The sequence below is a fragment of the Pteropus vampyrus genome, unplaced genomic scaffold, assembly GCF_000151845.1.
Source record: "Pteropus vampyrus isolate Shadow unplaced genomic scaffold, Pvam_2.0 Scaffold198, whole genome shotgun sequence".
NCBI lineage: Eukaryota > Metazoa > Chordata > Mammalia > Chiroptera > Pteropodidae > Pteropus > Pteropus vampyrus.
Genome location: NW_011888979.1, coordinates 1831997 through 1855523, shown reverse-complemented (window position 1 = coordinate 1855523; position 23527 = coordinate 1831997). Strand labels below are relative to the sequence as shown.

At 34.7% G+C, this 23527-nt stretch overlaps 1 protein-coding gene across 1 annotated transcript in view; it reads right to left on the bottom strand.

Moving 5' to 3' along the window:
* Window positions 1-3172: 3172 nt before the first annotated feature.
* The window catches only part of RB1 (RB transcriptional corepressor 1), a 127359-nt gene continuing 107004 nt past the window's right edge, over window positions 3173-23527 (bottom strand). Inside the window, exons 18-27 of the mRNA XM_011372034.2 lie at window positions 22484-22602; window positions 19579-19724; window positions 18406-18551; window positions 12600-12704; window positions 11995-12108; window positions 11730-11893; window positions 10468-10498; window positions 7745-7887; window positions 7163-7212; window positions 3173-5038 (exon numbers count right to left, since the gene is read on the bottom strand). Of these exons, the coding sequence (XP_011370336.1) occupies window positions 4965-5038; window positions 7163-7212; window positions 7745-7887; window positions 10468-10498; window positions 11730-11893; window positions 11995-12108; window positions 12600-12704; window positions 18406-18551; window positions 19579-19724; window positions 22484-22602 (1092 nt within the window). The 3' untranslated portion in view covers window positions 3173-4964. The remainder of the gene's footprint in view (window positions 5039-7162; window positions 7213-7744; window positions 7888-10467; window positions 10499-11729; window positions 11894-11994; window positions 12109-12599; window positions 12705-18405; window positions 18552-19578; window positions 19725-22483; window positions 22603-23527) is intronic.

Here is a 23527-nt window from a genome sequence, read left to right as displayed (position 1 = left end):
AAAAGAGGAAAAATCATACTTTACTGTTAATTCAGTCTTTGTCAAAGCATAAAAACATAACCATACTGATTTTCTCTCACTAAATTCAATTAAAGTCATGTTTTCTATTCAGGAAGCAACTAATGTTGGCTTATGGAATTAACTTTCATATTAAACTGTCATTATCATATATGAAAATACTAATAAAGAAGTATAGTCCCCAAATAATGGATACAAAAAAAGATTTATAAAAATAGATCACTATCCCACCTTCATATTAAAAGAGCTTGTTTTAATCCTATTAAGACATTATAGTGTTACCACAATATATTTCTATTTAAAAAGCTATACTTGTGATAGAAATTTACAATTTCTAGAAATAAGGTTTCAGATTGTCCTATAAAATATCTAGTTAGTCCAAAGGAAAATCCTGAATAAACCCTTACCAATGCTGTGTACATTATCTGGCCCCAAAATAGGGAACCAAAAAATGCTTTGATAGGCAAGTGTCTATGAAATCATCCAGACGGTAACAGAACTAGCATATAGGATCTTCCCCTTTCATTTGCACCAGAAAATTGTAATGAAAAATAAATATACGACTTTGAACTTGTTCCTTTTATCATAAAGAACTCTAATTACTGGAATACTAATTTAATTTCTAATTTCCTATCATTCAGACTAAAAAAAATCAGTGTTATAAAGGCTACTTGATTTTGCCATGACCTAAGAGACTGCACTTTATGTAAGACCCCCATCCAACATACAGTCCACTGAGGTATGCTTCCTGCTTTTCCTGCTCTAACCACTTTGCCTTTCTTTCTTCAGGAACAAACATGCTGCTGTTCCACTGGATAGAGAGAATTTCATCATCTACCCTGTTTTTGAGAATTCGTATTTACTTAAAAAGATAATCTCTTATCTGAAACCTTGGGTACCAGATGTGCTTTGTAATTTTTCTGGAGCCTAGTATGATAATATGGTACATATATCACATTATACATAATACCTGAGCTGGGCCCTAAGTGAGATCCCCCAAATTAATACTTTTGTAGTGAACCAAGAGTATTCCCACTAAGTAGGATAAAGGCTCTAAATAGCTCCATACCAGTTTAGATATGCTTTTGATGCCATATGACTTTTGGCGACAGACTCATTTGGTTTTTAAAGCTTTTTGGATTTTAGAAGTGCAGATAAAGGATTGTAGACTTGTAATATATATAAAAGATGCTTGAGAGGAAAAGCCTTTGATATAAACTTTGTATTAGATGAAGAGAGATACCTGCTCCCCTATTCCTTCTCCATTTTTCTATGACTGTTTGTTTCTCAAACACAGCAGACACACTCCCACCTCCTAGCACCGTGGACTGTTTTACCCCTGTCAATGTATGGCTCGCTCTCTCATCTCCTTCAGGGCTTTGATTAAATATCAACTCAGCAAGTCTTCCCCGACCACTCTATTTAAAAATTTAAAACTCCTCTCCCTACCAGTACTCCCTGTCCTCCTCCTCCCTGGGATGTCTTTCTCCAAAGTACTTAATACTATTAGACATACTATGTGTTTCATATTTATTTATTCACTTGCTCTCTTTCCCAAAAACTAGAATTAGAATGTAAGTTCCACAGAGATGGGGATTTTAGTTTTATTGATTCATTGTTGTATTGCTCACATTTACAACTATGACTGAAACTGTAAGTATTCAGTACACGGCATGTGAAAAGAGGAAGACAGTATTATTTGCTTCTATATGAGAAAAAAGGCAAAATACCCCCCCCCCCTTTTTTTTTGTGCTACCTATGGGCTTGTAGGTACTAGGGCTGTAGGAATAAATAAGACTATCCAGTTTTATGTTTCCAGTGTGGGGAGGGATTGATGATAGGAAGTCTAGTAAAGCAACTTCAAATGCTAATAAATGCGGTTATACTCCTGAAGGGCAGAAACACAATACAGAGTAAGGAATTTGGCTTGGGTGGTCAAGGAATGCCTTCTGAACTGAGTCCTGAAAGATAGAAAGGAACCAGTTAAGCAAAATTCCGGGGAAAGAGCACTCTAGACAGAAGGAATAGCAAACATAAAAGCCTGAGGTGCAGGGACAGGCTTGGCGTCATAAGAGAAAATGTCTGTGTGAGTAAAACATAGTAAGCAAGGAGAAAGCATGAGGTGAGGATGGAGAAGCAGACAGGGGCTACTTCACAGGCCACGATAGGAGTGAATACTTCAAGTAAAGTAGCAATGTGAATCAATTTATAGTTGAAAGAGATCATATGTGCTCTTTATGGAGTTGAAAGGTGAAGAGGAAACATGGAAACCAGTTAGAAGTGTTCAACAGTGGTCCAGACACGAGGCATGACAGTTGGTGCGGGGACGCCCCCACCCCCCACCCTCCAGGACATGGCTGTGGAAATTTTTCCCTTTCTTCAGACTTCCTCATTGTAGCCCCGGCAAGGGAAGATAAGCCAAAACTGGTCTTTTCCAGCTTAGATGCCATCTTTGACTAAGGAATAACCTTTGGCTAATTATAGTATCATCGTAATCTCAGCTTCATCGCAAAAGATGCAGCTCCCATCATGTACCTGACGCCAGGACAGTTCCAGAAATACTATATAAGGAAGAAAGATGGGAAACCAATTTCCCTGCCTACTGGGAGGAGATAATGAGGTTATGTCAGCACCACGTTTTCCCAGGAGAACAAAAAGCTCATAACCAGCCACCTTGGCACAACTCTACTTCACTCCTCTCAAGCCTGCCATCCCAGCCTTGAGTGTGGACTTTCAACTTAATAAACCTGCTCTTTCCTGCTTGCTGCTTGTCTTTGTCCTTGAATTCTTTCTCACAGAATAAGACAAGAATCTGGAAACCACAGCCCTGAGCTTTCCGGCAACAAATAGATGATTCTTAGGTTTGGGGCTTGAGCAAGTTAAGTCTTTAGTAAAATGGGGAAAGACTAGGGTAGAAACAAGGTATTTTTGTTTGATTTTGGTTCCTATTTTGAGAAGTTGAGGAGGGGAAGAGTAGGTAATCAAGAGTTCTATTGGCTGTGAGAGCTCCGACCTGTGAAGAGGTCAAGTCTAGAGAAATAAATTTACTAATCATCGGCACATAAAGTCCATTAAAAGCTAAGAACAGATGTTACTAGGAGAGAATTTAGATAGAGAATATTAGTGCACTTAATACAAAGACCACATTAGACCATTAAGACTCTTAACAACTTATTTATTTTAAAACAGACAAGCTATTAACTGTAGAAAATAGTAACATAGCAATATTAAATGTACAGTTTTAACAAATACAAAAAAGCAATAAAGCAATATCTTAAGTCTTATTTAAGAAATCTCAATACACTATCGCTGTAGTTCCTAAAATTCTGGCACTAATTCTAACGTGAACTTCTTAGCAAAAGGCTCACAAATCCGGTAAGTCCTTGACCTAAAAGCTAACTGATTTTTATGATATTCATGCAAAAATTAATGAAGAAATGGAGTAAAGCATTCTAGTACCTTTGTTATCAAGATAACTGTCAAAAAAAAAAAAGCTTGAAACTTAATTGAGCATGAAATAAAATTGTTTTCTAACAAATAAGACCAGATTTCTTTTTTAAAAGAACTCTGAGTTTAGACAAAGTGATTTTCCTAAAAGCTAGATGACACTACCTTAAATACCACCTATTTTAAATTATAGCATCTCTAAATAAGTTAATCACACAAGATAGTTTAAATACACCTTTAGGTGCCAGGAGGGAAAGCACCTTTTACTAATGTAGCTATTTTAATTTGAAATTATTTTGCACAAAATCAGAAACATTTATGCCTAACTCAAAGACCTTTGAATATATACTTGCAACCTTGAACTAGAAATAATGTGGCTTTGAATGTGCCAGTGTTAGACCATACTGACTTAAAAAAAAAAAAAAGATAAATAGACAATTGCCAGTTCAAAAGATACATGGAACACATGTACCATTCCAGAGAACACACACCCCTTCCCAAATTTAGGAGGGCAGAATAACTGCTGAGATGCAATTACACAAATCTCTAAGAGAAAAATTAAGGCTCCATTAGTTAACAGTCTGTTTTATGGAGTAAAATTCTTTTGAATCTTGATTCTTTAGGACCCAGAAACATTAGAAAGTGCACTTGGAATACATTGTATCAGGGTCCTCTACAGCAAAGCTCTAATTGAGCACTTATTTTTCCAAGTACTAGATAGGTACTTTATGGATTCAGTGATCTGAATGGTATAAAAACCGAGAGCATTAGTCATCCTAATTTTAAAGCATGAGTTGGATGAAGAGGTCAAGGCTAGAGAAATAAATTCACTAATTCTTATAAGTCCTGAGGTGTGAAATCTGTATCAGTAGTATGATAATATCATATGATTATACTTTGCTTTCTGCTTGTATTTAAAAGCTAAAATTTATAAAACAAGCACAAAGTATATCAGATTCCAATAAGTAAACTAAAATCTAATGTGTTAAATCTAGTAATTTTTTTCTAGTTTCTAACATCTGTTTTAGCAGAAGAGTTCGGGATCGTTTGGGTGTATGTGGGACAGTCGGCCAAACTGCATTTGGAAGACAAGACAAACTTTCTAAGGGTGTTCGTGTTAAATTAAAAAAAATATAAATATAAATTATTTAAAATAATAGCAAACGTCACATAAATGCCACAATGGAAGACAAAGTACTCAGCTAGGCATGGGTTGTTGGGACTCCTGCTCCCAGGCATCCTTTTGGAAATAGAAACATCTGCTATAACTTTTTAAATGGTAGGTTTAAACAAGATTTTCAATCTTGTACAATAACAATGTACATTCAATTAACTACAGCACTGCAAGGGGCTAAGGGGCACAATTTATATCCACAAAAAGAGCTAAAGCTATGTATTAAATGTGGCTGTAAACAGAACCTGGGAGAGGTATACAGTCAGATCTGTGAGAGACAATGAGGCCAGAGGTGAACACGGTACCCACCAAGGTCATGAAATCCTCATTTTTCTTCCCTGTTTGAGATATTCATGCTTTCATTCATTTTCTGCTTTTGCATTCTTGTTCGAGTAGATGCTAGAAAAAGATAAAGAACTGTTAATGGCACTGATGGTGCTAGATAAGTTGGCAATGGGCTGCCATATGTGTCATGCTTATGCTCAATTGATGGAGCTCATGGCCTTGCAAAAGCAGGGGTTTCCAAATTTTTTATTATATATTCCTACAGTTATTATTCCAAGCATGTACCACCAAACTATGTACGTATATATGTATATGTACTACGTATAAATTATAGAACACACATACTACGAACATTAAAAGTACACAAGATAAAAATAAATAGAAATTCTAGTATTTTCTTTATGTACCCCAAAAGGTATTCTTATACACTTCCAGGTATGCCCAACTTTGAAGACCACTGTTCTTCAAAGAGATGATGAGGTTGAGCCTGGCACTTGAGCAGAGCGGAATCCTGGCTGGCCCAGAATGAGCTGTGGAAGTGAGTGGTATTCTTGACAAAGCTAGTGAGTCCTCTGTGTTCAGAGATGACTTGCAGTTACTGGAAAGACTATCAGCTCACAGTGCCCTTAACATGGACATAGACTTTTAAAAAGTACGTCATTAATTACAATATAGACCAAAAAGAGAACATCTCTTTTATTTAAAAATTCTTAACTTGATTTTTGGTGGACAGGAGCTCTTCATAAAGAAACACAAAGAATATTTACATTTGGAAAAGAAAGAACATAGTAATTCTAGGTCCTCCCCTATGGCCCTTCCGCTCTGAGTAATCTAGCACTGTGTGATGACCTTTTTTGAATGTAATTCTTTGAGGAAAGCTGAAGAGCAGCCTGGAGAATTCCTTAGCTTTATGGGTTAAAACTCCTGCTGCTTCTCCACAATTTTCCAGCTGCACGAAGGCCCTGAACTTCAGCCTGGCAGAAGGAATTCACCATCATAGCTAAGTGTGTCACCAAGAAATGTACTGATGTTAGCAAATGAACCCTTCTCTAAGAAAATATACATGTTTTTAGAGCTTTCTGCTCTTTTTAAATGTACATTGTAGGCTACATAATGCTTCCACATGTTTTCAAGGCCTGATTTTGGTTATAAGCCTCACACCTATTTTCATGTACTGGGGTGGAAAAGCCACAATTATTTAAATGTTAAAAATAAGGGTATATTAGTCAATGTAAAATCCAAAAAGAGATTCACTTATAACCAAAAATTTAAACTTTTGGTTTGTTTAGTTTTAACTGTACTCTTCAAAATACATGGGAAAAAAATGGTTTAAAATATCAAAAGCATTCTTTTAAATACTTTATATTCAAAGTTAGTATTTATAGAGATGTGCTGAGAGAAAGCCCCTTTCTAAAAGGTCACACTTTAATTGTTATTGTTCTTACTGAGATGTCCCATGATGTAGAAATGATAGTTTAAACATTTATTATCTCATAAATATGTCTTCTTTCCAAGGCCCAGCTCTTTTTCCTGTTAATAGATCTGGCACCAGACTACCATGAAATGTCATACTCACTATCATAGCTACCTCTCTAAGACAACCCAGTAGCAGTTAGTATACATTTATCTTTTCCATAATGAGCTTGCTATCTACTATACTTGGGTTAATCTTTTATAGTGTCAGAGTAGCTTAGGATAGGATTCCATTTGCCTTACCATTCCAAATTTATGTCACTCTGTATAATGTAGAAAATGTTCTTTACCAAAATTCTGATTTTCAGTAATGGAAACTTTTGTTTTAAATAAAGTTTGAAAACTTGCAAGTTAAGAATGTTAAATAATAGCAAAGATTATTCCTTAAATAAGGGTTATGATGTTAATATATGCTAAGTTTATAAAAGCTTTCTCTCTACCTAATACTATTTAAGAGTTCCGCATTATATTTCCGTTGCCCTAAAATATTTTCTAACCACAATCATTCATGTTGAAGATGTGGTTTCACTTCTTAGTCTTTCCGTACAAAAGATTTTAGGAGTCATGATGACCTTCACTTTGCATCACACATTTAAACTACAAATGTTTGCAGTTTATATAATATTCTTGATTGAATATATTTTAAATGCATGAGCGAATCCTCTAATTGAAGGAATTACATGTATTTATTCTAGTATGAAAAGCTTTTTGCAATGTAAACAACTGTTTCATTTACATAAGGTGAAATAATAAGTAAGTACTTACTCATTTCTGCCAGTTTCTGTTGAAATTTGGAGTCTCCTGGGAGATGTTTACTGCGGATTAAAAAAATGCAAAATACTTCATATGCATATGTATACATGGAAAACTCAAATTTCTAATATCTGGTGCTTTCCATGACTTATTTTATACTCTTATTTTAGTGAGTAGCTTTTAATTTCAGAGGTTTATAAACAAACCATCTAAAATGTGAATGTCACAAACTTATAATTGTATATATTTTTTTCAATGGTTCTTATAAAATAGTAAATATTTTGCAAGAGTAAGCATTTTAAAATCAATGTTAATCAAAAGTAACAAAATTTTATCAATATTTTATAAAAAACAATCAGACTTTAAACATCTGACATTTCAATAAAATTTCCGTAGATGGTATATGATTTACTAATATAATACTTTAAACTTTGGGATGCAGTCATACCTATTATTTTGAGCAATCCTCACAATTTCCAAATAAAATTGGCATTGGCATAAAAGGGAATGGTAGAAGTCAAAAGCAGAACTGGCACTCTGGGTTCTCCAGACAACCACCTCAGCTAGTGAAAGACATTCTAAAACTCTTCCCACCTTCCATCTGCTTCATCGGATCCTTCAATGTCAAAGCGTAGTTTTTTCAGTGGTTTAGGAGGGTTGCTTCCTTCAGCACTTCTTTTGAGGACACGGTCACTGTTACACACCATCTGATTTATTTTCTGGAACTTCTCAGAAGTCTACAAATTACAGAATTCTTTATTATATTATTAAATGCCAACATTTTGTAGTTAGCAACCCTTAATTGTAGTTTGAGGTGTGTCAAAAATCAGGCAGAGGTAATATCTACATTTTAATTTTCTGCTTTCTTGGACCAAATAAGACATATGAAAAATATCAAAATCAGAGTAACTGTGCCTAACTCTTCCCCAATTAAATACCCACTCTTTTTAAATCCTGTCTCTTCTCAGGAGGCTCTTCCTCTTCTTCTTCCTCCAACTCTGACTACTACTCTGAAAGTCTCTGTTCCTCATTTTTAGAACACACACACATACCAAACCAGGGCTACTTCTTTCTCAGAAACATTTAAGTTGAAACAGCATTCTGGAAACTTGTTTTTGACAAATTTTTTTGGTTTTGTTTTTGGGGACATTTCATAACCAGAGAATGTCACAAGAATTTAATAAGAGGTGACGTGTCTAGTGAATCATAATTTTGGACTCACTTCATGGGTATTATGTTAGTAAGTCATATAATTTATATAGTTTAAACCATAATGGATATTATATTTGTTGAAATGCTGCTAATTCATAAAGTTTTTAAAATAAAAAACCAAATATCAGAAAGACTTAAGAATTTGAGTCCATTCAGTATTACTGGAGATTTGAGATATGTATCTCTTGAGGGAGCATCCTACCACAGCAAAGTAAACAAAGTTTCTGTAAGAAATACTAAAGGGGGCACAATACTTTATTTTATTCAAGGGACAAATATGTGGAAAAATCCTATTTCTTATCTATCTATTTTAGAACCAGAGTGAGGTAATTATCTCAGGGATGTGTATCAACGTATTCATTTGAACTAAAAATGAAGTCAGACTTTTCTGATAGAAATTAAATCTGATTTAACTGATTTGACAGTGAGAATTAGCTTTACTAATTATGCTTTATTTTCCAAAAATTTATATGAGCTAATTTTCTAAAAATTAAATTCAAAAACAGGTTTTGGTGAAAGATATTTAGAGCACATAGATAATATGATAGATATTAAATCTTGAGTATTTATTAAGTTTATGACAAGATTTTTAGTTATCAGTTTTAAAATATGGAAGTTCATATAACATTTTCTCAATTCTTTTAACGGTTATGGTAAGCAGGATAGTTTGAAGATCACTGCTCTATACACATCCAGATCCTACTCATGTATGTGGCCTCCTTTGTGAAGTATGACAGCTGCATCCTATCTTGAGTAAATGTCACAGCATTTTACTATTTGTAACATACAATTTAACATCTGGTTTTTTAGGATACAACCTTTCATTTTTCTCTAGCTATTTCATTTGGGGAAATGTGGCAAGCATACTCTAGAACTAATTCCGACCTCCTGGTATTTTCACCCTTGTGTAATCCTCCTCCTCTTAAGTGTGACTTGGACCTAGCTAGCACTGTCTTCTGACAAAAATAATATGGCAAAAGTGATGGAATGTCCCTTCTAATACTAGTGACAAAAAGACTGACTTCCATCTTGCTCGTTATCTCCTTCTTTCCCTCCCTCCCTCTCTCGGAGTCCTTGCTCTGGGGGAAGCAAGCTGCTATGTTGTGAATACTGAATAGCCCTATGGAGAGGCCTAAGTGGCAAGGAACCGATGGCTCAGACAGATGGCGATCAAGGATCAGCCAGCAGCCATACAAATGAGTTTGCAAAAAATTATCCTTCAGTTGAGCCTTGAGATAACTGCAGCCACATCTGACATGCTGATTGCAGCCTTGTGAAGACAGGTCCTGGATCCAACTAAGCCATGCCTGGACTATTGAAACCACAGAAAACTGAGATAAAAAATGTTTGCTTTAAGTTACTAAGTTTGGGTGTGATTTGTTATGCAGCAATAAATAACTAATATAAGCAACAGGGGTAGGAGTGGTGAAACACCTTAATAGTAATTCACAGTGAATGCAAGACTGCTGAATTAGTGCTGTTAACGGAAGGTCAACTAGAATAGCAAGTTCCCAGCCTAGAGTAACTTTCAAAGCCAAGCTTTCCCTTGGATCCCTCCGGAACAAAGACCACCACATACCCTGGCACTTATAGAGTCTCAGATACCAAGTCCTAATCAATTTACCAGAGAAAGAATATCCTAGAAGTCTGAGAGGAAGGAAAAGCAAAAGTGTGTATATGTACAGGAGAAGACCAGTAGGTAGGGGCTGGATGGTGATATCTGGATAAGGTGGTTACGTTTTGGAGTATCTTACTTCAAATCTTACTCATAATTAGTGAATTTCAAAACTGTTTTCTAACATTCCTTTGAGGTTACATCACACATATGTGTGTGTGTATGTGTATACATTCACTTATATGTATGTAGGTATATAACCTTAAAGGAATGTTTAGAAAACAGCTTTGAAATTCACCAATTATGAGTATGATTTGAAATTAAATCTAATCTGAAAAGAAATATAATACATATATCTTCTAAATTCTATGCAACATGCTTGGATGAGGTGTTTAAATAACAGCATTTATAAATTCAAATTATAGAAATCTTCAATTTATTTTACAGTTATAGTGTATGTCGCTGTATTTCATAGAAAGAAAATACTCACCCCAAATGATTCACCAATTGATACTAAGATTCTGTCAAGAAAAAATACAAGTTAGTAAGGAAAATCATATTCAACTGTGCAGAGACAAACATATACACAGCATCCTGAACTATCAGAAATACCAAATCTAAGGTTTCCTCTACTCCTACAACCACTGATAAATTTTACTCATTAAAGGCTTATTTGAACAGTGCTAGTCTAGTTACACACTGAACTGGTTTCTTAGATTTTTAAAGAACCACATGTCTGCGTACATGAAGATACTCGACTATAAGAAATTCAAAAAAATAAAGGATGGTATAGGGGCACACAAGGGCATTTATATCATTTGCCAATTATTTCCTACTTTATCTTTTCCTGTAGAGTTTGAAACTTTTATCATGAGTATGCATACTTATATAATTAAACAAAACACAAATGTTTTCTAAAGGGTTAATATATCCCTTTTCCCTGTTTGTTTTTCTTGCTCATTAAGTACAACTATATGGGCTGACAATTTCTGAGATAAGACTACATTAACTATACTCACTAATCTGCTTCCCACTTTATACAAATAAAGTCAGCTTCAAATAGCCCATGATAACATATAATAAGTCAACTGAAGCACTTCAAAGTCAGAGAGCAGTTGTGGTTGCATGTGGAAGATAATATAATGATTTGTAGTTGCACAGAACCTTTCATCTGAGAATTTAAAACAGCTTCACACTCATCATTTCCCTGATCCACAGCACCCTTCTGAAACTGACAGAGACCTGCTCAAGGTAGTATAAGGAAGCCACAGACAGAATTACCAGTGGACTTCTAAAGACTTAATTTAAAGTCATCTACATTTAATTAGCCATCTACATTTTAACAGCAGAGCAAGGTGAACAGGTTTACAGAAAAAGAGTTTACAGGACATTTGATAAACTACAGAATAAAAGTTCTTAACCAAAAGTAATCTACTTTGTTTAGCAAACTGGCTAACAAAAATAAGAAAGTGGTTTGAAACCTATTACCAAACTGGTTCTCAGACTGTTTACAAAAGAACAGACCCCAGCAGCCAGGAAAGTTGATGACTAAATTTTCAAACCCATCTAAGCAAACAGATTATCTTTCTTCCCCCCGCCAAATTCTTATCATGTCACTTAATAAAAATAAGCAAATTAGGGACTCAAGAGGATAGCTTATTTTAAATGAAGAAAGCTTTTATTTTTATGCTTAAATCAAAGTAATCCATCCCCTCTTATTCCTTACCACTTCCCTAAAGAGAAAACACAAACCTTGATCTTGGAGTCATTTTTGTTGGCGTTGGCAGACCTTCTGAAATTTTATATGGATTCTTCAGGGGTGATATATAGATGTTTCCCCCGGGAATCCGTAAAGGTGAACTGGAAAACTTGTAAGGGCTTCGAGGAATGTGAGGTATTGGTGACAAGGTAGGGGGCTAGAGCAAAAGCAAAAAGGCAGATTATTTATTTAATGTTTTAGTGCGATCTAGTGCTTTATAATTAGATTTTCCCAATCAAAAAAATACTTTTAACATACCCTGGTGGAAGCATACTGCAAAATATTTGTTTTCAGTCTCTGCATGAAGACTGAGTTATAGAATACTATAATAGAATCATACTCCTCTTCTCTGATCAAAACCCGTTTGAATGTCTGAAGAATAAACACACTTGTTAAATAAATTTGGAAATTTATCTTTAGATTTTCTGTTTTAATAGTTCATAATACTTTTTAACAGTAAGAAGCATATATTATACAGGAAAAAAAATCTCTGATAAAGCCTTCTTAGGCTTGGATTATAGCTGTTCTACCAGAAGTGAAATGTCACAGATACATACATATATGTTTTATACATATATATGTAAAAGTTTATTATAACTATTCTGATTGTTATAGGCATACAGTATTCCTTATTAACTTTATAATATTAATTATAAATTAATTAACTTTATAATATTAATCTGGATATTAAAGAGGCTTAATTTTCTAATTCCATGTTAGCTATAAATAACCAATAATATAAAAGTAAAAAGTTGATATGTAAATTTATATAATAAAGTCAGAATATACGATCTAATTAAATGACTGAAGCTACTACAGATAAGAATATATCCCAAAAAATCTTATCATGGAAGATCACCTACCTCCTGAACAGCATGAGGAAGATCCTTGTAAGCTGTTACAATGATTTTGAATTTAAGGTCTATATTCTTCACTTTGCATATGCCATACATGGAACACATCATAATCTAATAAATAAATGTGATGTAAAAACTGTCAGCATTTTGTAACATGGTTGTGTCCTATAAAATGTACTTTGTTATCTTTCTTTTTAACCTTAAAAAAATGGAAATTTAATTTCTTACAAGATTACCTTTTCCCATCTTGAGCTCCATTTGGAAGTCTATGTGAAATGTTTAAGCCAAATTGTATTTAAAGAAAAAAGTGCAAATAGCTAACTCTCAGTTATTCAAGACAGGTCATTTGGTTTGAAAACAACCTTAACTTTTGCTTCAATTCCTTAGATATTTCCCAGAGGAGAAAAGTTAAAACTGGAATCAGTTTACTGTGTAACTAGCATTTTTTTAAAAACTGAATATGCTAGGTGGTAGTGGTAAGGAGGATGCAGTGACTGAAAGGCGACAGGAAAGTCTTCTGTATTACTGATGATGTTCTGTTTCTTGATTTGGACACTGGTCATACAGGTGAGTTCAACTGATGAATTTACACTAAGATGTATCCTTTATGTTACATGGATTTTTCTATGTACTTACTATATTTCAAATTAAAAGATATTTTAAACACAAAAATAAGATTCGAAATGATTCCGTGACACCTAAAGCCATCAAACTTTCTTAATTTGCATGAATTTTATTGCTTAATTTAAGTACTCATAACTTCTGCAACATTCTTACTCACATTTACTACTGCCAAGAATACATATTCATCATTTCTTGCTCAGCATCGTACCAGCCCTATTCCTCTCATTTAGAATGCCATCCAGTATCCTCTTTGCTAACTCACATTTTTCTCCTATTCCAATACTTTACCTCAGGCATTTCTCACAAAAATTTTCTTGATTCCAGATACCTAATCTCTTTGGAAATCCTTAGCACTACTGTCTATACCTTTCTGTACTGTAAAAAAGCAATAGAACCACAAGGCAATCAGTGTCCACTTTAAAAAATCCAACATACTAGAATTTCTATGTCCCAACATGATAATGTATACATATTTGTAGGTTAAACCTTTACACAATAATTCACCTTTTGCTCAAAACATCATTTACTGGGAACATTACTAACAACCTTATAGAAATAAAAGGATTATAAGGGAACATTATAAAGAATTATATAACAAAAAATAGATATCTAAGATGAAACAGAAAAATTTATAGAAAGATAAAAACTACCAAAACTGACTCAAGAAGAAACAGAAAATCTGAGCTTGAATTAGTAATCAAAAACTATCCACAAACAAAAGCCCAGAAACCCAGATAGCTTCACTGGTGAATTCTACCAAACATTAAAGAAAGAATCAATACCAATTCTTTACAAAATATTCTTTACAATTCTTTACAAATTAGAAGAGAACACTACAAATTAGGAGAGAACACTACCCAACACTACAAATTAGGAGAGAACACTACCCAACAATTTCTATAAGGCCATACCAAAATCAGACACCACAAGAAAATTATTAATTATTGATTATAGATGTAAAAATCTTTGACAAAACAAGCTGAATCCAGCAGCACTGTGGATACACTGTGATCAAGTGGGATTCATTCTAGAAATGCAAGGCTGGTTTAACATCTACTATATACCAATGCAATGCAAGGAAAAAAAACAACGATCATCTCAATAGATACAGAAAAAGCATTTGACAAAACTCAACATCCTTTCATAAAAAAAAGCACTCAATTACCTAGAAACAGAAGGGAATCTTCTTCAATCTGATTAGGGGTATATACAAAAACCCCACAGGTTAAACATAGAGTCATCAAATGACCCAGAAATTCCACTCCTAGTCAAATACTCAAGAGAAATGAAAACATATGTCCACACAAAAACTTGAATGTTCATAAAAACAGTACTCATAATAGGCCCAAACTGAAAACCAAATATACATCAATTGATGAAAAGATAAACATGATGTGATACATCCATACAATGAAATATTATTCGGCAATAAAAAGAAATGAAGTATTGATAAAAGCATTAACATGGATGAACAATGAAAACGTTATACTAAGAGAAAGAAGCCAGACACAAAAGATAAAATATTATATGATTCCATTTATATGAAATATCTAGAATAGGCAAATCTATAGAGACAGAAAGTAGATTAGCATTGCCTGGGACTGGAGAAGGTGGGGAATGGGAGAGTGAATGCTAAAAGGTATGAGGTTTCTTTCTGGCATAATGAAACTGTTTTAAAATGGACTCTGGTGATGGTTGCACAATTCTGAATATACTGATAATCACTGGATTTATACTTTAAATGGGTAATCTGTATGGCATATAATTTATATTTCAATAAAACTGTTACCAAAAATATATTCTTATTATCTTGTTTATAGAGAAGAAAATGGAAGATATATGAGACTGTTCTATGTAAATTAATTGACTCATTTGTTCGGTAGTTCATTCATTTATTCAATAGGCACTATTTCAGATCAATTGATTCCTGTCTCCTGCTTTTTTTCACATTAAAATAAAATCTAGGTTACTATGACTCAGAAAAACCTATGATAAACAGTTCTTTCAGTGGTTTTTACAAAGATTTTTCATATCATTATTCAAGTAAAGTTACTGAAATACTAAGCTCTAAATTGTAATAATTATAGCAAAAATATAAAAGCCAACAAAGAAATACATATTAAGTCTATTAAATTGATATAGCTTCTCATTTGAACGAAATCGTTTCTAAGAAATCAGAATACAGGAATTCCGGTCAAGATGGCTGTGCTTGCCTCCTTGCACGACCATATCAAAATTATAGCTAAACTCCAGAACAACCATCAATAAGAATCACCTGAAGACTAGCTGAACAGAAGTCCTAACAGAGGTCAGCTGGAGTCCAGGTGTTCCTATTAAAGGGTGCATGTATGGACTTTCTGACAGACTCACTCACTCTGAGCTCCAGCTCTGGGACAGCAGCACAAAAGGTGCCAGGGACATACGAAGAAAAATTGAGTTGTCTGGCTTCAGAGTGAGGGCTGGATGGACAGCTTTCTTCCAGTCAGAACTGCTGGCAGAATCCACTGTTCCTTTGTTGAGCTATCCCTCATCTAACATGCAGACTTAAGCGGTACCATATCTGTCTCCATCAATCTAGCTGACACACTGGCCCCGCCCTGGTGATTCCCTGAGATCCCCACCCTATCTAACTTTCAGACCCACCCAAGTTGCTCCCAGTGGCTTTTCCATACAAGTGGCCTGTCTTGGCTCATGCTGCAGACTTTTCTAAAATCTCTTAAAATCCCAAACAAGCAGCATCTGGCCTCTGTGGGCCCTATACCTCTGACAAAGCAGGGGTAGCATTAGTGGCAGCTGGCCTCAGTTTACAGCTTAGTCTCTCCCAAGCACCTCGAAGCCCAACAGAAGTGGCAACCATCTGCAGATCACTCTGTAGCTCATACCAAGTGGCCTTCGGCAGGGTGCAGGGCCCAGAACCAACACAGCGGGTGCCCAACTTCAGACCACGCCAGAGCACCACTCAGCTACCTCCACAAATGACACACCAAAAGAGCAGACTTGGCAGTCACCAGAACCCTGGTAAAGCAAATCCTACTCCATAGGGTCAGCCCCTGCACAACAGCTCCTCCACTGCAGTCACAGCCAGTCTTTACAACCAATCAAGCCTGAGGATCAACCCCTCCCACTGACATGCCAACAGCAGTCAAGGTTCAACTACAAGACCGCACACATACAAAGGACACACCTAGAGCACCTGGCTCAGGTAACCAGGGTGACTGTGCCACTGGGCTCCACAGGACAACTACCATATATGAGACTATTCTACCAAGGCTGGGAGACATAGTAGCTCTAACACAGAAATAAACAGGGAGGCAGCCAAAATGCGGAGACAAACAAACATGTCCCAAATGAAAGAACAGAACAAAGCTGCAGAAAAAGAACTAAACAAAATAGAGACAAGCAATCTTCCAGGTGCAGAATTCAAAACATTGCTTATAAGGATGCTCAATAATCTCAGTGAGAAATTTAACAAAGAGATAGAAAACATAAAAATGGAGATAAAAAACATAAAGAAGAACCAGTCAGAAATGAACAACGCAATAACTAAAATAAAGAATCAACAGTAGATAAGATAAAGCAGAGAACTGAATCAGCAATTTGGAGAATAAGGTAGCAGAAAACATCCAATCAGAACAGTGACAAGAAAAAAGAATCCAAAAAAATAGGGAGAGTTTAAAGGGCCTTTGGGACAAAATCAAGTGTACCAATATTTGCATCATAGGAGTACCAGAAGGAGAAAAAAGAGAGAAAGGAATTGAAAATCTATTTGAAGAAATTACAGAAAACTTCCCTAACCTGGTGAAAAAAACAGACATATAAGCCCAAGAAGCACAGAGAGTCTCAAACAAGATAAATCCAAAAAGGCTCATGCTACAACGCATCATAATTAAAATGCCAAAGGTTAAAGACAGAAAGAATTTTAAAAGCAGCAAGAGAAAAACAGCTGCCTACAAGGAAGCACCCATAAGACTGTCAGTTGATTTCTCAACAGAAACGTTGCAGGCTAGAAGGGACTGGCACGAAATATTCAAAGTGATGAAAAGCAAGGATCTACAACCAAGATTACTCTACCCAGCAAGGCATCATTTAGAGTCAAAGGAGATAACAAGCTTCCCAGACAAGAAAAAGCTAAAGGGGTTCATCACCACCAAGCCAGCCTCACAAGAAATTAAAGGCACTTCTTTAAGAAGAAAAAAAAATAACAATAATATATATATATGAATAAAATAGCAATAACTATATATCAACAATTACTTTAAATATAAATGGATTAAATGCTCCAATTAAAAGACATAGCATGACTGAATGGATAAGAAAATAATACCCTACATATGCTGCCTACAAGAGACTCACTTGAGACCAAAAAACAGCACAGACTGAAAGTAGAGAAACAAAAAAAAGACATTTAATGAAAATAAAAACAACAACAAAAAAATCTGGGATAGCAATACTTATACCAGATAAAATAGACTTTAAAACAAAGGCTATAACAAGAGACAAAGAAGGACTCAATAATCCCACTTCTGGGTATTGATCCGAAGAAACCCAAAATACTACTTCGAAGGGGCATGTGAATCCCTATGTTCATTGCAGAATTATTTACAATAGCCAAGATATTGAGGCAACCTGAGTATCCATCAGTGGATGAATGGATAAAGAAGAGGTGGTATATATATACAATGGAATATTTCTTAGCCATACCAAAGAAATCTTGCCACCTGCAACATGGATGGACCTAGAGGGTATTGTACTGAGTGGAGTAAGTCAGAGAAAGACAAATGTTATATGATTCACTTATATGTGGAATCTAGAGACCAAGATGAACGAACAAATAAAACAGAAACAAGCTCATATATATAAGAGAACATTTTGATGGTTGTCAGATTGGGGGGAATGCATGAAGAGGGAGGGGATTAAGAAGTACAAATTAGTCGTTAACAAAATAGTTATGGGGATATAGAGTACAGCATGGAGAATATAGTCAGTAGTATTGTAATAACTATGTGGAATGTCAGATGGATACTGGGTTATCAGGGTGATCTCTTTGTAAGTTATGTAAACGTCTAATCAATGTTGTACACGAGAAAATAACATAGTAATGTACGTCAACTATAAATGAAAAAAAAAAGAAATCAATATACAGTTAACAAATACGTAGAAGAGAAGAGAAGATGCATTTCTTTTTTACCTGGTCCAAATGCCTGTCTCTCATGAGTTCATATTCATTTTGCAATGTGTGCTGGAAAAGGGTCCAGATGATATGTTCTAGCTCTGGGTGGTCAGACAGAAGGCGCGCACACAGAGTATTTAGTCGAAGATATGCTAGTCGGTACACTGAAGAAACAAGGGGAATCAGTAATATTTACTGTTTATTTTGAATTATCAATGGATTTTTTAAAACATTAAATTGCTATAACCATAATGCTGTTAAATAGCATTTTAACAATAACCTCACCTCCACCACTATTTTTCTTATGAATAAATGATTCCTAGTCTTAGCATAGTGTTAGGTACATTGATGGCAAAATAATACTTGCTGAATTAATTATTACAGCATGAAACTGAGGCAGAGTGCAAGGTAGAGAAAGAAAGATCATAAGATATTATGCATTCAGACAAACGAAATCGGGTTTGTTTCAGTCCATTGGTAGTCACTCATTACAGATGTTGGAAATTCTCACTATCAATATTAAAGAGGGAACAAATTTTTTAAAAAAATAATGGAATTTCCAGTGTCTGTTAATTTTACCAATACTAAAAACAAAAAACAAATAATGTATTCCTCTATAAAATACCAGTAGAGCACATTGTTAAAAAATGACAGACTTGTACTACTAAGTGGTAACATGACTGCGATATGAACTTTACTTAAAGAGTATTTAAAAATACTATTAGAATACAGATTTAGAGAAAAGGAATCCACAAAATTAAATTTTCCTCCATCTACTATAACTATAAACACCCTTGGTTTAAATGTACCTTTAAAAGATTTGCATAAGGTAATCAAAATTTTTTAGTTAACAATTTATCCCAGTGGTTTTCAAATTTCAGCATGCATCAGACTTGTCAGATTTTTTTGGCCTCATCCTAGAGTTTCTACAACTTTCTAGATGAATTGAATTCTGCTGGCTGGGGACCACCCTTTGGAACCACTGCTCTTGTAAGGGCTGTCTTACGATATACCTATAAAGCTCAGTATTATTTCTGACTTGAAAAAAATAGAAAAAAAGATTTATCACTGAGGCATAAAGATATAAAGTGGACTTGCCCAAGGACATACCTAGTAAGCAGAAGAACCATGATTTTGACCCAGTGGGCCTGGTTGCAGAGTCTATACTCTTGAAAGTAATCATCTACTAACCTTTTTTGTAAAAGAGTGAAAGGGAGGTAGATTTCAATGGCTTCTGAGTCTGGAAGGCTGAGGTTGCTTGTGCCTCTGCATGTGCAGTAGAATTAACACGTGTAGTTGACCCTTTTTTCTTTGGGGATCTTACAGGAGAAAGATACCTAGATATATTCAAAGGAAAAGTCTTCATGTGCAGTTTGCTAAAAACCTCTCTTCTCTTGCTCTCTCTCACCCTCTCTCTCTTTCTCTTTCACACAGACACACACACATGGCTGTATACAAGCATCCAAACACACCTTATCTATTTAATCTGTTATTCTATACCAAATTCTTTGAGCAAGCTTAATAGGAAAACTAAGCTTGTTATTATCATTTCTAACCCTACTTTAATAAGTGGATTTTCCTGGGAATCACTGCCTTATTAAAAGCTAGATAGTATATATGTTCGATTTTAAAAATTATAGCAGAATTGAGATAATAAAATTACTCCAGCTTAAAAGAACAAATCATTGGTACAAAAACAGTATTGTCGTATTTCTTTCTCTTCTTAAAAGTGCTTCATTGATAACTCAGGTTCATATATATGTAAGACTTAAGTTACACATATATATACACCCATCTAAGTTATTTAGTATAGAACTCTATTAATTAATACTTTAGAGAATATTATCAAGGCAGATTTACACTGAATACTAAATATGTCAGACATTAATCAAGGCAGAGATATCGGTAAATCTTATCTCTCAATTTCTGACATTTTTACTGCTCTATGTTGCCCTTTATTTTACGAGATAATCCAGGTCTACTTTCTAATTTTGTTATAGTAGCTGAGAAATGATTTTGAGCAGGAAGCAGGATTTGTATCTTACTATGGATGTTTCTACTACATGTGGTATATTATAACTAGTACACTAGGAAAAGGGAATCGCCATCATAATGACTTATTTCATAAGTACCAGGGTTTAGACTACTATCAACTTTGGTTTTCCTTTCAATACACTACAAAATATTGTAGACTCACTTAATTTTGGCAGAAATTAGTCTCCTTTGAGTTCTAAATACAAATATGCAATTACCTACTGGACTTCAGTACTTGAATCTCAAAGCGGAGCTCTTGATTTCTTCTCCGTTATTCCCACCTCAATAAATAGCTCTACATTATATCCAGCTTCTTAAGTTAAAACCTAGGAGTTATTTTTAACTATTATTATTTCTCTTTTCCTAGTTCTTTAAACCCAATGAAAAACCAACTCCTATTAAATCTTCCTCTAAAATACAGCCAAGATCTTTCCATTTCCTTTTATCTCTACTAATATATCTTAGACCAAGTCACTTACATCTCTCACTTGAACTACTGAAATCAACTCCAAACTGGTCTTCGTACTTTCTTCCTTGCCCTGTTCCTTCCCTTCCTCCAACCGCACCTGCAGTTTAAATAGCAGCCAGAACGTGGCCCTTTAAAAATACAAATTATAGCAATTGTACCCCTGCTTAAAACCTTAATACCCTTCTAAAGTCCAAATTTCTACCTATGGCTTCTGGGAACCTACAATGTATAGCCCTAATTTGCCTCTCCAATCTCGTCTTGTACTATTTTCCTCTTCTTTCTGTTCCTCAGACCAGCTAAGTTTCATCTGTTCTAGGGCCACTGCACTTGCTATTTGCTCTGCCTGAAATGCACATGCAGATTTTTGCCTCGCCAGCCTTCACTTGTCCTTAAGGTCTCAGGTCAAATATCATTTCACCAGAGAAAGCTCCCCTAAACATTCTATCACTCTGTTTCTCTCTTTCACATTACTTTTAATTATTTCCATTACAGAACTATTATACTCTACAATTGCCTTACGTATTAGTTTACTCATTCACTGTCTATTTCCTTCCTCCAGAAAGTAAGCTCTATGAGGAGAAGGACCTAGTCCATCTTACTCGCCTTTGTATTCCTACTGCCTGGGACACTTCCTGGGACTTAACAGGCAACTGCTTATTGAATTAAAGAAAAAGATAAGGCTTAACTTATTTAATGGTATTACCTAGCAAACAAATTTATATGTGAAGTCAGAGGCTCCACATGCTAGAAATACTTTGGGACAAGTTAGCATGGAAATGACATCTCTGGAAAATATAGTCCCTGCAATAATCGTAGAATACTGTAATGTCAATTCCTACACAGCATTAAACAAAAACAGTAACACTAGCACATTTTCATGAAAGGTAGTGTAGCTAGAAAGTTTAAGAGCATGGGCGTTGGTGTCAGGTTGCTTGGGTTCGATTTCTGCTAACTTTTGGCAAGTTACCTTATTTCTCTAATTCCTATTTATAGATAACTGAGGTTGATAGCAGTATCTACTACCTTATAGGTTGTTATGAAGATTAAAAAAAAAGAATCTGAAGTATTAGGCAACTGTTCGAAACACAGTGAACCCTCAATAAATGTTAGCTATTGCTTTCTTCTTCCATCATCATATACAATAACCAACTGTTTCACTCCTTTATCCCATCCCACTCCGTATGCCTGTCCTACACTTCACTCCAAATGCACTGATCTAAACTCCCTGAAAAATGTTTCCTACTTTTACTGGCTGCTATGCTTTGGGATTCATGTCATTTCTGCCTCTTAGAACACTTTTTTGTCTCCTTCCTCCTCTCCAGTTTCCATGTTGAAATCCTAGTCCATCTTTAAGTCCTATCTAAATTGCCATCTCTGCCATGAAAACTGCCCTCATTACATCAAACCTGAGTGATTTTGGTAGCACTTAGGCCTTTATTTGGATCATGTATCTTATATTTCTGCTTCTTGAAAGCAGGAATAATGTCTTATTCAAAATTCTACTCCCTACAGCTCTGTATAATACCTTGTATTATGCTATGCTCAAAATTGATTTGCAGGTAGAATGGATAACATAACATATATTTTACTTACATATCTGCTGCAGTATGATTATTCTGAAGAGAAAGGTTGAGAGTACAAGCAGATTCAAGGTGATCAGCTGGTCCTTCTCGGTCCTTCACTTGTTTAATAAGATCGAATAAAGGTGAATTCTATGTGAAAGAAGATGACATTAAGACAACATTGGTAAGTATGATTTTCCCATGTGCACAGCAAAATCATATTATTTGACATAAATTTAGTCACGATTGATAGCAGCAATTTAGAAGTCAGAATGAAATCTTTTTTCCACTTTAAAAATACCAATTGCCAATTTTCATACTATACACAAAATGAAGGAATAGGAAAATGTATATCTTTAAATATTTATATTAGAAAAAAAAATTAAAGTTAGGTAAAAAAGACACATAAAATACCCAGAAAAGATAGAAGGAAATAATAAAAATATGAAGAGAATTTAATGAAACTGGAAAAAAAGACAAAATATAATTTGATCAATGAAGCTAATAATTGGTTTTTTGAAATAACTAGTAAAATTAAATAAACCTCCAGTCAGATTGAGAAAAAGAGATGGATAAACAGTATTAGGAACAAAAATTGGGATCATCATCACAAGATTACAAAGATAATAGGCAACTATTGTGAATAATTTTATGTCAATAAATTGGGAAATTTATACTAAGTGGAAAATTCCACAAAAATATAAATTAACAAAACTCAGTAAAAGAGAAATAACCTCAATAGGCCTACAAATTATTAAAGAATTTAAATCAGCAATTATAATCTTCCCACAAAGGAAAACACCAAGCACCTTTGGTTTTACCAGTGATCTCTACCATACATTTAAGGAACAGATAATTCCACTTTTACTCAAACTCTTCCGAGAATGAAAAAAGGAGAAACAATCTCCATCTCATTTCATGAAGCTAGTACACTGATACTAAAACCTGTCAAGGACATTACAGAAAGGTATGTTATAGCCCATTCTCACTCATGAACAGAAATATAAAAATCCTAAGCGAGAAATATTCACAACCCAAATCAGCAGTGTTAAAAAGAGAATATATCATTACCAAG